The 15,771-nt window shown below is 43.9% G+C and overlaps 1 protein-coding gene across 1 annotated transcript in view; it reads left to right on the forward strand.

Moving 5' to 3' along the window:
* The window catches only part of plcl2 (phospholipase C like 2), a 34,876-nt gene extending 23,517 nt beyond the window's left edge, over nt 1-11,359 (forward strand). The window contains exons 4-6 of the mRNA XM_079164786.1: nt 1,250-1,325; nt 6,816-6,925; nt 8,301-11,359. Of these exons, the coding sequence (XP_079020912.1) occupies nt 1,250-1,325; nt 6,816-6,925; nt 8,301-8,504 (390 nt within the window). The 3' untranslated portion in view covers nt 8,505-11,359. The remainder of the gene's footprint in view (nt 1-1,249; nt 1,326-6,815; nt 6,926-8,300) is intronic.
* The last annotated feature ends 4,412 nt before the right edge of the window (nt 11,360-15,771 follow it).

The following is a 15,771-nucleotide window of genomic DNA, read 5'->3' on the forward strand; positions in this document are numbered from 1 at the left end:
TCTACGGCAATGAGGAATAAGGTTCATCAGGCTTTGAGTGCACAGGCAGTACTCTCTTTATTGTTGGTTTTGATCTTTTTATTTTGTCAATAAGAAATAAGATCACCAGACTTCACCTTTTCACAAAATCACATTTCTTTCAGGATAAGATGAGGGTGTTACCAGTTAAAATGTGTGGTCGCCTGTATGTCTGAATGACCCCCCCCCCACACACACACACACACACACTCTCTCTCTCTCCCCTCTCGCTGGCCGGACACAGAGCTGGCTTGCTCCGGAGATCGATCACAGGGGTATGATGTTTATCGCTGCTGGGTTTTTTCAACGTGGCTTTGTTACACTGAGCTTGAATAAAAAAAACTGTTTTTCCTTCCTTCCGCTCCGTCTTGGCAGCAGAGCGGTGCGGCCTGGCTTTGTGACACGACATCGCGGTGCACTGAAGTCACTCAGGGAGTGTACGAGTCAATTACAGCAATCCTGCGGACACAAAGGCCCCAGTGCCCCACAGGCACACATTGAAATCAAAGGCAGAGCAACGTTCTGGGTACATACATCATCTATGTCAGATGAATCAATTTAGCTTTTACCGAGATAATTGAAGGAGAAAGATCCAGATGTTCTGTGCTTATTTACCTCTATCTGTGACCGGCTACATATGCATCATTAACCTCGTGAAACACCCGCGGCGCTGCTGTCCTTGTGTAAGGAAGCAAACGTTTTTTATATGGTGATTTGTTGGCATTCAATATGCAAATGAATTCCCAAAGCCTTTGAGTCTGGCCATGATGAGACCTTTAACAGTCTGCAGGTCACCAGAGTTTGTGCACTCAATTAAGGGCGAGCATAAACACCTCAGGAGATCAGCTGCCGTGTTATCTGTGAAAGAGTTTGTTCACATTTTACTCTCATCGTAGTCACATGACCTTGACTCCTTGCCTTTTTTTAAAGAGATGTTTTTAAAAGCGTGCACCAGGACTAAAGTGTATATCTCCGGAGGACGAGACACTTTTAATAAACCGTCTAATTGCTCGTGTCTCCTTCCCTCTATTTCTGGCTTTCAAAAAATGCTATTCAGCGCCCACGCCCACCGACGTGCCTGTAATAACAGCTTGTTTTTAGGAGCCCTCCCTAGATAGAAATACCCGGCCACCAGACAGAGACCGCCTCCCGCTTTATTGTGGGATGCCAGCTTTTCTGATGTGGGAAAATAGAGCCAAATATAAACAAGATATTTTGTCTCCTTTTTCAGGTGATCCAGACCAGCAAGACTCTGCTGGAGAGCTACGACGGCGTGTACGAGAGAATTCTGCAAACCCAAAAAGCAGGTAAGGGAAGGTCAGGTGGATGAAAGGCTGTTTCCTGACACCGCTAGCCTCCTGAAAGCCGGCCCGACCGTCTCTCTGAAGCCACACAGCTCCACACTCAATAGGAGATTTGATTGGCCTGATTATACTTTTCCTCATTTGCATATGCGGAATTACCATTTTAATCATATTCAAGTGTGCGTATATCCAGTCACTGCTTCGCTTTTGAAAAGCTGCGGTTCAGACAAGAGGCGTTCAATTCGCACCAGTAACAGCCTGTGTGCTGTATTCTCATTACACGGTTTGCGTCTCGGGCTCAGAGAGACGAGTGAACTGGACGACATCAAAGCGAGCAAAGTAAGACTCGTAGTCTGTAATGTGCTCACGCAGTCCTGGTTTACTGCCACAGAATGACTCCATGTGGTCAAGTAACTCCACTCAGCTTTTTCCGGGAAGCACAGTTTGATTGGCAGCTCGGCAGGGAGCCTCTGCTGGATGTGAGAGTGTGCACCAATCTCAAGAGGGAAAATATTGTCGTAATAATGCTGAAAAGATGAACAGCTGTGTTTTATCTGTGATGCAGAGGTCCGTCTTTATTCTTCTGTTATGTTACAAGTGTGGCAGACATATGGGTAAAACCTTTTAATGAGGAGAAATAAAAAATGTTGACATTAATGTGCTGTATATAAATGCAGCGCTGTCTGGCCATGAATTCCATCTAAGTAGCATTAAAGGCTAATTAATCATGGAGAAAGCCTGCTGGAGGAGCTAAGTGAGAGTGGACCGTCATTACCACGCCTCAGCTTTATTGCTTTCCAGATGGATGGACTTATAAAATATTCAATTTCTATTGTCGTGGCACATCAGAGCGGAGGAGGACTGTGGGATGGGATGATCAAAGGCTTCGTGCTGGGTTTTTTGCTTTTTTTCGTGGTGTTTTGAGTTTGACCACCTTCCAGCCCTGAACAATTACCAGCCGGTGGCTTTGGGGTGAAAACATGCTGTGATGTTGAGCTTACTGGCATCACAAAGATCCCCCCGAAGCCTCTGCTCACATCTGGGCTCAGTGATCACGTTTAATATTGTTAATGAATGAAAAGAGTGAGCTGTGTCTCTAGTCACACAGTAATGACCCTTTGACAGCATCTTCTATGTTAAAGACCACCAGCAGTTCACAGATCTGCAGTATGAAATTATTTACAAAAAGTGTCGGCTCAACACTTTAGGATTACACGTTGATTGATTCATAGAGCACGTGTGCGTTCTGCCTGTTGCTCATCTTTCATAAGACTTATTTAAATCACTCTTTTGAAATCATTCAAAGTATTTCATCCTGAAGTAGAGGTCGACCAGACATGGTTAATCTTTCTCTACGTCATTACTTACTCATCTTAACAGAATGACATTTCATTATCGGCAAAGTTCTGTTTGAAGACCGATGGCGGTTCATTGCGTGAGTTGTGCGTTTGGAATCACAGCAGGTTGTGATGTAACTCTCCTTCGTGCTGCACAGTGAGTCCTCGTCCTGATTGATGCATGCCTTGTCGGAGTGAATCACTCTTTTTTCATGAGACAATAGTCAAATGGGTAACACAGCAGTGAAAATGCTCAATTACACCAAACCTTTTTTCTTCTTCTTTCCCCCAAAAGCCTCCACAGAAGCTTTGTGTGGCTTCTGGTCTCAACGCACTGGCTTCTGGTCTCAACGCATTATATATATATATATATATACCACACATATATATATATATATACCACACATTTTATATATGGTTAATATATATATATATGAATGATCTCAAATCAGCTGGAGACAATTCAACAGCCAACCACTGCAAACTAGGGCACAACAGATGGCAAACTGATGAACTTTGATTTATTTTCCATCCTAAACTGACATCATTCTTTCCCCTGTGTGTGTGTGTGTGCGTGCGTGCGTGCGTGCGTGCGCTCATGTTTGTATTTGAATGTGTGCATGTGGCGTGGTTATGTGTGCGTCTGTTCTGTAGAAACTGGGTCAGTGCAAACCCAATTCCCCCTTTAGAGCAAGCGGAGCGTTTCAGCAGCAACAGTTCTTAAAGTTGTGAATAATCTATCACATCAGCTCAGACAGGACCCAGAGAAGCAAACAAACACACAAAGGCAGTGTCAGAGAACACAGTCGGGTGTTTGCAGCTCCAACATGGATGTCTCTTCCTTCACCCGACACCTTCCAATTAGCATTCATGGCAGATGGATGGCCAAACCTGCTGCAGACTAACAGGATCGCTACAGAAGATGTTCTGAATTGCCAAGTGCAGCATGATGGCGCGGCGCTGCACTGACATTTTGAACACGACCGAGCAAAGTGTTTGTGTTTAGATATGTTAAAGCGCCCTTTAATGGGAGCTTTCCCGATCGAAACCGGACCGTTTTCATCCGATCGGCCATGAAACCAGTCGGTCAGACGCATATTTCTGAGTTCACATATACACATGCGTTGATTAGCACACAGCAGCACACACGGTAACGTCAGGCAGCAACACATAGACGACAATAACAAAGTAAAGAGAGCGATCCAGACAGGCCACGCCGAGCACAATCAATGCATCTCTACTGCTATACGTCATAGTTATTATTAGAGTAGAGACCATTTGTGGACACTTTTGTGGACTAATGGACTTTATAAACCAGTGTTCATCGTTGTAGACTATCTGTGGTTCGGTGTCGATGAGTGTCCAAATGAGCTTTTGTGCTCATACATTATCTCCAAATGTCGTGATGAATTAAAACTGCATTGCTCTCTGATGGGGCTTTGAACCCAAAGGTCTGCCGGTCGGCCCCGCAAACGTGACTTTGAAGAAGCCCTTAGTCTTTACTCGTGCACACGGAGAGGCTTGTGCCCACACGAGAAGTAAAAACAGCATTGTGTTCTCATGGTGACACGTTCTGTTAGACAAATACAAGCGGGGGAAGCCTCAGAGTGTGTGACAGGAAGTGTGCTGCGGCCGCCACAGGGCGGGTCCGTGACTGGAGGAGCTCTGAGAGCCCTTCAGCTTGAGTCACCTGAACTTAAATAAAGACATTTACACCATAAATCTGTTGAACATGTCTTAAATATACACATCAATACATATACATAATGTCAAAAAACATATAACCGGTTAAAGGTGAGGCCCACAGATATGTATGAGAGGTGGCAGAGCTATTTATGTACATCTTGGTACATATAAGTGTATCTGGTTAATTCAAAGATATTCACTGGCTATGTCCATAATACTGCTTGTAATGTCCCATTATTGCACATTATTGCACATTGTATAAGTCAGAGAGTTGTTTGTGAATCAAATTGAATATCTTTGTGTTTTGGACTCTTGCTCGGAGAAAACAAGTGATCTGAAGTCGTCATCTTGGAATCTGAGAAATTGTGATTTCATTGTAATACATATTAATCAGGAAACCGACCAGCAGAGTAATTGATACTGAAAATAATTAAGATGCAGCCGTAGATGTAAATGTTAATCAATCATAGTTTACAGCTTTTCCTCAGTGTGTGTGTGTAAGAAGTGGCATCCTATCATAGTATGATCAGATACAATCATCTCTTGTTGAAAATAATGATCAATTATTAATGAAATGTGTGATTCAGGTCGTCCTCCTCTGAGCCGCCGCTCCACACTGTAACTGTAACATGCTGTGAGACTCTTATTGTACAGTTGTCGTCTTGCAGCGTTGCCTCCGAGAGATCACAATCTGAGAACGAGCTTCCCCCTTTCTCGCCTGCTGCCAGACTCCATAAAATGTTGCTAGGCAACCTGCAGTGTGAGTTAACTGTTTGTGTGTGTGTGTGTGTGTGTGTGTGTGTGTGTGTGTGTGTGTGTGTGTGTGTGTGTGTGAGAGAGAGAGATAGAGGAAGCTGTGCACCTTATTCAGCGCAGTCATTAAAGCTGTAGTTACAGAATAGCCAACTGAAAATACAGAGATTATATCATTTTACGTGTCGAATAGAACACAAGAAATGGAAAAACTGTATGTGTGTATGTGTGTGTGTGTGTGTGTGTGAGAGAGTGAGTGAGAGGTCAGGGGTTCAAAGATGGGAAAACGTGTCCGTATATATTCTGTCACTTTGTTGGCGGTTGTATTATTCACGCCTGAGCGGCGGCGGCAGACGTGCACGCTCGGCCGAGAGGCTCCAGAACAACCCGACACCTCGTACGGCCATCGCACACGAAGGGGGCTCCTCTGGTGTGCACGCCATGTTTCCATGGCAACAGCAGCAACAGGGGCCTGGGGGCCAGACTCTCGCTCTCTCTCTCTGATATCAGCGCTTCGAGCGGAAGTGTGTGTGTGTGTGTGTGTGTGTGTGTGTGTGTGTGTGTGTGTGTGTGTGTGTGTGTGTGTGTGTGTGTGTGTGTGTGCAGCCTCACCAGGAATTTGGTCTGGTTGTGGTTGCCCTGTTGCTGCACCGTAAAGCCAACGTGATATTTAATATTTAACATAGTCCCCTCCTCCCTTAGTCAGACTCAGTCATGCAAAGGGAGAGGAGGAGAGGAGGAGGAGGAGGAGGAGGAGGAGGAGGAGGTGGTGGGGAAAGCTCCTCGGGAGACAAATCCCTCCTCTGTTGGATGCCTTGATGCTGATCCGCGGTGAAAGAACGTCATGTCCGTCTGCCTACGCTGCGTCGCTCTGCTTTGCCTCTCTCTCCGTTTCCGGAGCTCTTTCTTGTCCCTCTCATCCTGCCTCGCTGCTTCCTTCAGCTCTGCTTTTTGTGTTCTTCACTGCCTTCGAGTTATCATGCCCTTTTGCTCTCTCGTCTCTCTCCCTCTCAACCAATTACCCAGTTTTGGCCTGCTCCCGTCCCGTGACATCCCATCAACACCTCGTTTGGATTTCCAGATAATGAAGCAAGGTGTCGCTGGTGGAGGACACACAGTTGACGGGGACAACACAGTGAAAATGAATTTAGATTGAATTACTATAAACACTGTAAGGATTGATATCAACTAGAAGAATCAAGAAAAACAGGATGCATCTGTCACTTCAATGAATTTTGTCACACTTCCTCTACCTTTTCTTTTCAACCACATTGCTTAAAATAATGAGGTATTAAGATATTTGATGGCAGCTGCGGTTAGTTTATCTTCTTCACTTCTTACATGGAATCCTCAGCTTAGCGCCTTCATTTGTGTAGAAATGTTCACTTATTCTTTTCAGACCCGACGTGCAGAACACCTGCAACAGCAGCTACTGCGATCCGTTATCGCGCTGCAGACGCACTGTAGTGAGACAGGAATCCTCCTCCACAGCCAGAGACTCTCTGTACTTCCACACTCGACCCGTCTGCTGCAGGAGGAGTCTGTGAAATGTTGACAGTACATGCCGGTGCTTTTTGCTCTCATGGTCGTATCTCCCAGCCTTCAGTCACCTCACAGCTGCTCTTCTGTGTTTTTTTTTTTACGAAACCACCATGAATATGAACCGTGAGGACTGACTCAACACTTGTTCTCCTCTCTCTCTCTCTCTCTCTCTCAGCAATGGAATCTCACGAGAACCTCCACGACTTGGCCGTGAAGGAGGGGCTAAAGGGCAGGAAGCTGCACAAGGCGGTGGAGAGCTTCACCTGGAACATCACCATCCTGAAGGTGAGCTTTTCTTTCACAGAAGGCAGTACACGAGTGACTGCTACTGGTGGAATGTAACTTAAGTAATTCTACTTAAGTACACATTTAAGGTACTTGTACTTACTTAAGTAGTTTCTTTTCAAGCCACTTTCTTCTTGTACTCCACTAAATTCAGAGGGAAGTTGTTTTTTTTTAAACTTTTTACTTCGCTGCAATTATTTGACAATTTTACTGACTTTACAAATTTACAAATTTCTGTAATATGGGTTTGATGAAACAAGCTTTGTGAATGTGTCACTTTGGACTCTGGGTAATTGTGACAGCATTTGTTACTAATTACAACAAACTATACTATGAGATTTATGACTTCTTTTGACGTGCTATACTGACTTTATCATTCTCTTTATGACGTTTTCGACATGCTATGATGTTTTCTGATGTTTTCTTCATTTAATATCTGGTTAAAATATCTTAATTGTTGGTCTTAACAAGGAGAGGAACACAAACAACTTTATTTATTTGAAAGAATTTTTTTTTAATGGATACAATTGAAGTTGGAGAGCAGGAGAGTCTTTGTCGGCAAGAAACACTTTTTACATCATGAATTAGTAACATGAGGCTGATAATGGCTTTATGGCTTTGGTGTGTGTGAAGCTTTGTATTGAATAAATGAATGTTTGTGATGCTCGAATAGATTGCAAACAATCGCGCAATGAAGTCCACAAAATGTGAGAGGGGGATCCATCGCGTTTCGCTGCCCCTTATATTTAGAATCGTGCGCCAAACCCGCGAACCATTTCCTGAATCAGTCACGTGGTACGGCCACACACGTTATCAACTCAAGCCTCGATACGCGCCATAAAGAAATCCAGAATATCACAGTGTAGTATGTCATCAATGATGGAATTAGCAATGTAGCTAGCCAGCCGCTACATGACAACTGTGTCCAGATGTTTTCTGTAGCAGGCTGGTTGGCTTGCACAGGTTGGGTCACTTCTTAATCCCTCTAATAGTTGAGCCTGTTTGCAAAATGTCTCTCCGTCTCTCTAATAGTTGAGCCTTCTGCATGCGGTGCAGCAGCCAAGGGCGGCGGAAGGCTAAGCTAAACTGTCAGCAACATGTTATCTTCATCTCTGAAGCGCTTTGTGATTCTTGGCTCTAGCGAGCTTCACTATCTGCAGTTCATCATCTCAAAAGTATGCAATATTGATTCTGGCTCCCAACAACACAGCAAGACGACATTTTCTGAGGGGAACTTTTGCCCACTGCTCTGAGACCCTTTTACCTCCAGCTGGGTCTACAGAATATACATTGTTTTTAATTTTAATGGTTAATGGAGGGCTGCAAGTTTTCAGAAGCTCTGCTCTAACTCTTTGATCCATCGTTACTCCTTCAGGGTCAGGCAGACCTGCTGAAGCACGCCAGGAGTGAAGTCCAGGAGAACCTGAAGCAGATCCACTACGCTGCTCTCACCAGTAACCTGAGTAAAGGCGGAGCATCGGGCGGCTCCTCCGGCTCCGAGTCCAAGAGCAGACGCAGCCTGGAGGCCATCGCTGAGAAGGCCACGGTGGAGGAGGAGCTCACCGACGAGGACAGCTAGAGACCCACAGACCTGCTCCGGACCTGCTCCGGTCACCCACATTCAGACCTCTACTCTGTTCCCGCCTCCTGAGCTCACAACCCGAAAGCTCCCGCTCTGCTTTACCGCTCTCTGGCGTCACCGCTCTGCACACACACACACCAGTGTTTTTCCACATTCCATCGTGTGCATTCCTGTATCCCCGAGCACAGCTGTAACCTCTCAGACTTCTTGCCTTGTAATCGTCACTAAAGATGCCACAACGACTCCAGGACACACACACACACACACACACACACACACACACACACACACACATCCTGCCCAAGTTCACATCAGTCTGTTAAAATGTTGAGGAGCTGTACTGAAGCTGGTGAAGCACCAAACATTTGCCGTGCATCTGATGCTGCCTCTCTGTTAAGTGCACACATGAACACATACCAAACCTTTATCAAAGTGCCAGACATAGATCCTAACGCCCCCCCCGCCCCCATAAAGCTCCTGAACCTCTTCATCTGTAGCCCCCTCTTCATCCCTCTCACCCGGTCTCATAGTGAACTACCAGCCACGAGATCACTCAAGACATTACTGTTCAGAGACACTTCTACTCAGTGGACCGGGGGCTTGGATTATTGTAAAGGATTCCCTAAAGCACAATTTTTTGGAGTTATGAATGTAACGAGACGGAGGAAGCGAAAGAAGGAAAGGAAAAGAGGACGAAAGTGTCATGAATGAGAGTAAAGAGCTGTTTACAATACTGAACTTGTCCATGTTCTTGTCTGCCAAACTACTATACTATGTGTATATATGGAGTTTCCTGTTACATCATTTTATTATTGTATACTTGGAAATATAAGATTTATTTTATAAAAAGATATATGAACATTGAACGTTTTATTTGTCTGTAGATAACGAGGCTCGTCATTAGAGAGAAAGAAGTGACCTCCGAGTGTGGAGACTGATAACAGAATGTATTCATGGTGTTTGTGGTGCAAACAGCAGCAAAGTCTCAACAACCAGCAGCTGCTGCTGCACGAGAAAGAACCACAACACTCACTCAAAGACAGCTCGACACGTTTTCATACTTCAGCATTTCACTCGGGGAATACGTTCGCTCTCTTTTCTGGGGCCACGGTTCTCCCACGTTTGGCAAAATCCACTCTTGTGCTCCGATTGTTCTCCCGATGTCAAAATGGTATTTTAAAGTCACGTTTAGAAGTCTGCGACCCATAAAAAGGTGCCAGATTTTAGATTTTATTTTTCCCCGGTGTGCTCTCAACCAACAACTCCATTATTAAAAACAAGCCCAATGGGAACTGGACTGTTCCCTCTCTTGTAATCATTTGGTTCAGTTCTCTTACTGATTTGAAGGAAAGCGGCGTCATGTGACTGGGTTGCACACTTTGAATGGGAGGTCACGCACAATAACAAAGACCGGTTTCACTTTCATCGAGCAGTTTGAGCGATCACTCTCCAGCACTCGAGGGATTTGCTTCGTTTCATCTCGCAGTGAGTCACTGTTCAATGCAAAGTTAAGTGTTTGTAGATCTGGTCTGGAGGAACCACTGCGGAGGTCCTGAATGTCCTGAAAATGCTTTGTAAGAATGTAAACTCAGGTCTGTTGAGAAGGACATGAACTTCAGAGTAATAATAACGTCATAACCATTTCTGTTGATAAAGTAGAACCTGATCCAAAGCTGCCCTGTGATTGGATTGCACCACGTTACTGTTAACTGAACCATCGTTTTTGCCTTTTTCCCCCACATGTTACATCAATAGTGCTCAAGCTTGCTATTCATTTAACAGTCCATGGATTTGTCTTTTATTTTAAATATAGAAGAAAAGTTCTGCTTACAACAAGTTAAACGTTCTGACTGGACAGAGGATGCTTCAGCATGATCAGTGTCTGACATGTTGACAAGATGCAACATGTTGCTTTATTAAGTACACCGAGCTGAACTTCATCCAGTCTAATACAGCAGCTCTGTGATCAATGATGGTTGTAATGTTCAGTGTATTTTCATAACTCCAGACGTTGATTACATTAAATCTGTTTGTGGTGCTGTTGAGTTCTATCACTTTAGACTTTTTACAATGTATGTTGTTTATATTTATGCGGGTGGGTTGAACTTTTCATTATAACCAAATATAATTCAACAGCACCAAAAAATGTAGGAGCATTAAATGAATCAATTGTAGAGCTGTTGTATGAGGCTACATCAGCTAGGTGTACCTAATAAACTGGTAGCTGCAGGTATGTGGGCTTAAAAAAAAAAGTAGGGCTCAAATATTATTAAGAAAACATCAAATGGTCATTTTTGGGATTTAAATTGCATTATTTCCTATAAACTAGAGTGTTTGTGCTCCACGTAGTATTGATGAATGTACAACCACGTTAGCGTAGTGTTGATGTTGACCGCTGGAGCTGCCTGGACTAACCACTGGTTTTAAGGTGATACGCTTATCAGCAGTAATATAATGTTTTATTACGAGCTGTTCCATCTTTAGAGTTGAAATGATTCCGCTCTATACAGAAGCTATAAACCCCCCCACGGTACAGAAGTAGAGACTCAGATAAAGCTGACTCAAGTCTGTAACTGTGGCCAAGTCTTAAGCAAAGTCTTACCTTTAACAGGAGCTGGGAGATAAATGGATCTTTCAGAAAAGTCAGCGTCTCCTCAGCAAACTCCGGCGAAAAATCCCACTAAAAATGTCTCAAAGTCTCGTCCAAGTTTGGTGAAAGTTCAAAATTCCCTTTTCTTCTGTGAGCCTACTTTGCTTTTAAGAAAAAAAAACATGAAATCCTAAATTGGACGTGAAGAAATAAGATTTACATTTTCCCGGCCGTATCTTGTCGCCCTACCTTCAATTATTTACATGGATTTTTATATTTACTTCAGTCAAAATATTGATCAACAGCAAGAAATCAAGAACTTGAATTCACGAACAAATTCCCAAACACACAGTAATGGCTGTTGACACACGAGCTGGACTGTTAAATGAAGCCAGAGCTGCTTTTTGTTTCACCATGTTGGATTTTAAACTGTTCACATGACGAGAAAAACAATGTTGTCTCTGAGTTTCAGTGCTGTGCCAGTCGGCGTATTTCTAACTGTTGTTGAGAGGACGAAAAAAGAGAAACATTTCACATGTACTGCAGTCTCATGTCGTCATCTGTCAAGTCCCAAAAAAATAAATAAACAACGTTGGATAGATTTATGTGTGTGTGTGTGTGTGTGTGTTTTGTAACGGCATGAAAAAGTAATCAGCACTTTACGTCCTGACTAAACACATTTCACTCTTCTGTATGCAGAAAATCACATCATGCTCCCACTGACTCCCTCCCCCCTCCCCCTCCTTCCTCCTCCTCCCCCCTCCTCACCCGGCTTCAACTCTTCAACCCTCCCCCTCCAGGCGGCACCGTGTTGCACTGACCTTCCCGCTCTAGTCGGCGCCGCTGCTACTCCCATTTTCCTCCATTATAGGCAGCGATGAAAAGTGATTCACATCGCGGCGTCTCACTGAATCACTTGGTTTCCTCTCCACTTGCTTTCACTGAAAGAAGCAGAAATCACCCTTTAGGTAAAATGTCACTCTTAGGTCAAAGCACTGTTTCATCTCCGCTTCTTTCTGCTCCCACAGGCCTGAACGTTCGGGCCTCTCATCTAGAAATGAAAGCTCAGTCGCTTCTCAATTAAAACATTACAGCCAAAGGGACCCAGAACGTGAAACGTTACCGAAGGTTAGTGGCGCGTTTAATGCAAAAAATACATACAAGTCATGTTTGCTGCACGGCCACTTGTGTAAGTGACGGTTTATTTTCAAGGACAGTTGCACCTCGTCCGGATCGTCCCAGCTGGGTTTTTTTTTTCCAAAGCCAGAGGACGAATCAGTATTGATTAGCTCGCTGCGTTTTGTGAGGAGCCGAGAGAGCCTGGGGGGATAAAGCTTCAGCTCGCTTCAGATGGATCTACCACCAATACACGCACACACACACACACGCAGAGGTAACAGGCAAAAGCAGGCACTGTTTTACGAACATGCCAGCTGTGCGGTTACTGGCCAGCGCACATAAACTTTATTTGTATAGCGAGACACAAAGTGCTTCGTGCTTCGTGCTCCATCATCATTTGATTTAACCGCAGACCTGGGAACAGTCTGCGGATCTAGGATTATGAATTTGTAGATAAACAAACAATATAAATAAGCTGTGACTGAGCCGGTTTCTTTTCTCCAGAAGTAATCTTTGAATCTTTAAAAAGTGAAATCATCTGTCAGCCGGTCTAGACAAACAAAAAGACCTTTATGATCTCGTCTCTTATCGATGGTTAAAAGCCGACCTGTGGAATCACCGACTGATACGCTGTGCAAACAGAAACATACGAGACTCAACAGACGGCTCCGTAACTCTCTACATGCGTGTCAGGAACACGTAAACTGACCAGAGCGGCGTCTAATGGACTCTTTAAGAGCTTCAGACGAGCGTCACTGAAATGGACTTTAGTCGCTACGTATAGGAGAGTTCAGACCGAGGGTTCTCTGTTTGCACCTTTCAAGCGGTTGATTGCTCATGATGAAGATCATTAAACATTGGTCTCATGTTCTTTCTTTCTGACCAGTCAAGTCATCAGATCAAACCGGATTCATCCGAACACTTAGAAATGGCAAAAGTGAAGGTTTACATCAGCTACATCACCAGAAATGTGACATCAGCTGGTCCCCCGTCAGAACAAATGGCTGGATGGAGAGCAGACAGCACCGTCACCATCTTAGTCAGAGCTTGCAGACAATACCAGATTGAGTGTGGCGGGTCTCGGCAGTAAACATTTGCCTGGATGGAATCCGCCTCCGTCACAGCGCACATTCCCAAAAGTAAGCAACGGCAGCGCGGAGACGCTGAACGGACGGACGGACGGTCTGGTCCCCCCCGAGCCCCACGTTGGAACCTCAATCATGGCCGTCGTGTTTACAGCAGAGCGGTGGCTCTCTGACGAGCTGAGCGAAATGTTTGGGGCGACGTGTAAAACAAAAGGCGGGGCAGTGAAGATGCTCTCTGTTTACATCATCCGAGTAGAGATCAGTGTCTCCTGAGGTAACTCCACCCGCCACGACAACCTCCAGCTGCCTTTTAACAGACGAGGTCCCCAAAATGGAGTAAAGGTCAATACATGCATCTCCCTCCACCCCCATCCATCTCCACTCGTTCCCTCAGGTTATTGATCAAACCTCCGTCCCTCACGCTGAACGCACCGCTATCATCTCAGATACACGGACCGCATTTTGGGCCTCATCAGCCGGGAAGCGATGTGACATTCAAGCCCAGCGGCGAGTCGGTGTGGAAGTGTACAGAGCTGTCCGTGGAGACGGGTTCGTGGGGAATACACGGACAAAATAATGGAAACCGGCAGCTCAGGGCAATACTTCCCCACGGTGAAAGGTTCAGGAAGTTCCTGACATTAACTGAAGGTTTTATTTAGCAGGTTTAGCAAGAGATTATGTCTATAAAACGTCAGAATATCGTGGAAAAATACCAATTTATTTCCCCAGAGCCCAAAGTGCCTCCTCCAATTATGTTGTTTTATGCAAATATCAGTCCCAAACCAAACAATATTCAGATTTACTATTAAATAGGACTTAGGAGAGCAGCAAATCCTCACATTCGAGACACTGAAATCAGTCATTTATCAAATTGGAAAACAATTAAGCAATTATAAAAAGCTGCAGATTCCTTTTCTGGAAATGGAATCATTGTTTGAGCTCCACATTAAAATAATGTCTCACAGCGAGGAGGTTTGTTGACCCCAAAGTGAACACTTCCCAAACATCATGGTGTCCCACTGAACTCTACTAAATTATTCACAGTTACACTAAGAAGGTCACCGGGGTCGTCATTCATCGATTCATTTCAGCGGAGATGAAAGTGCTCTTTAACAAACCTCAGAGCACCCGGGTCCTCCAGAGCAGACGTCCTCACAGCTGCTGATTATTCATCATTATGTTCATTAATTGTTCTATTGATTACTCTTTCAAGCAAGTATAACCACATATTTGCTGGTTTCAGTGTCTCAAATATGAGTATTTGCTTAAAAAAAAAATAACTGAAAGATTATTTAATTAGGGAAACAATTCTGAGGTTCATTTAATCATTAACACTACAGCTGTCATAGTGTGTGGTTTCGGCAAATACTCCAAAGTGAAAAGATATGACAAATCTTTGAAATAATAATAATAATAATAATAATAATAATAATAAACAGGCAAAATATGAGAGAAAAACTGTTTCTTTCTTAAGATCTCTCTCTTAAGTTCTCTTAAGTTGCCAATAGACTGAAACATGGTAGAATAGTGTTTTGAGAGTGTTGGTTTGAAGTTGTGTAATACCGTGATACAACACTGCCTTTGCAAAAAACAAAACAAAAATGGCGTGATTAATATTTGAGGTCATGTTGCTTATCCTTATTGGAAAGCCGAGCACGACAAAAAGAGGACAGAATGCTAATGTAACGATGTTGCTCTCAGCTGCCTGGACATGCAGGTAGACGCAGAGGTTACAACAAGAATCCATTCACCACTAATCTGTACTTTGCTAGTATGACGATGCATTTGTGATTTGGGTTAAATGTCGCAGGAAGAAAAGAGATGCTTTGTTACATTACACTCAAAATACAAGAAACACCAAAAGTCCAGAAACACCAACAAACGTCGATATATTGACATTCAATTGTCCGTAATTGAGTGACCACTGCTTAAAGTGAGTGCACTTCTGATGGCGCATTTAAAACAATCAATAAACTTTATTAACCTCTACTGACGACCACAAACACATCATCAATAGATTCTTCTCACACAAATCTCTGCAACTGCCCTCAGTGGTCAACAGCCACCTCATTCACGTCCACATAAATATGAATCAAGATGACATGAGCCAACAGAAACACCTTGTGAGGATAATAACTAGTACACCCGGTTTCATTAGTGCCGGTGCTTTAGGAACGACATTAGGTGCTTTAATAAGAGTTTACGTGCGATAGCGGGGGCCGTGTTTGACGTCGGCGGGGTTAGTAAACAGCGGGACTGAACAGTTATAACTTTTTAATTTAATCATAAACTGTGGTTGCCGGGGTTTAGCTAGCGCTAACCACAAGGATGGAGTCAACACATGACGTGAAATAGGAGATTAAAGCAGGTCGTGAGCCGCTCTCAGCCTAAACCGTTAGTGTTTAACAAATATAAAATGAACTTTCAAAGAAATCACATAAACTCAAGTATAGCGGACATCAAATTACTG

Source organism: Pholis gunnellus (assembly GCF_910591455.1).
Source record: "Pholis gunnellus genome assembly, chromosome: 8".
Lineage (NCBI taxonomy): Eukaryota > Metazoa > Chordata > Actinopteri > Perciformes > Pholidae > Pholis > Pholis gunnellus.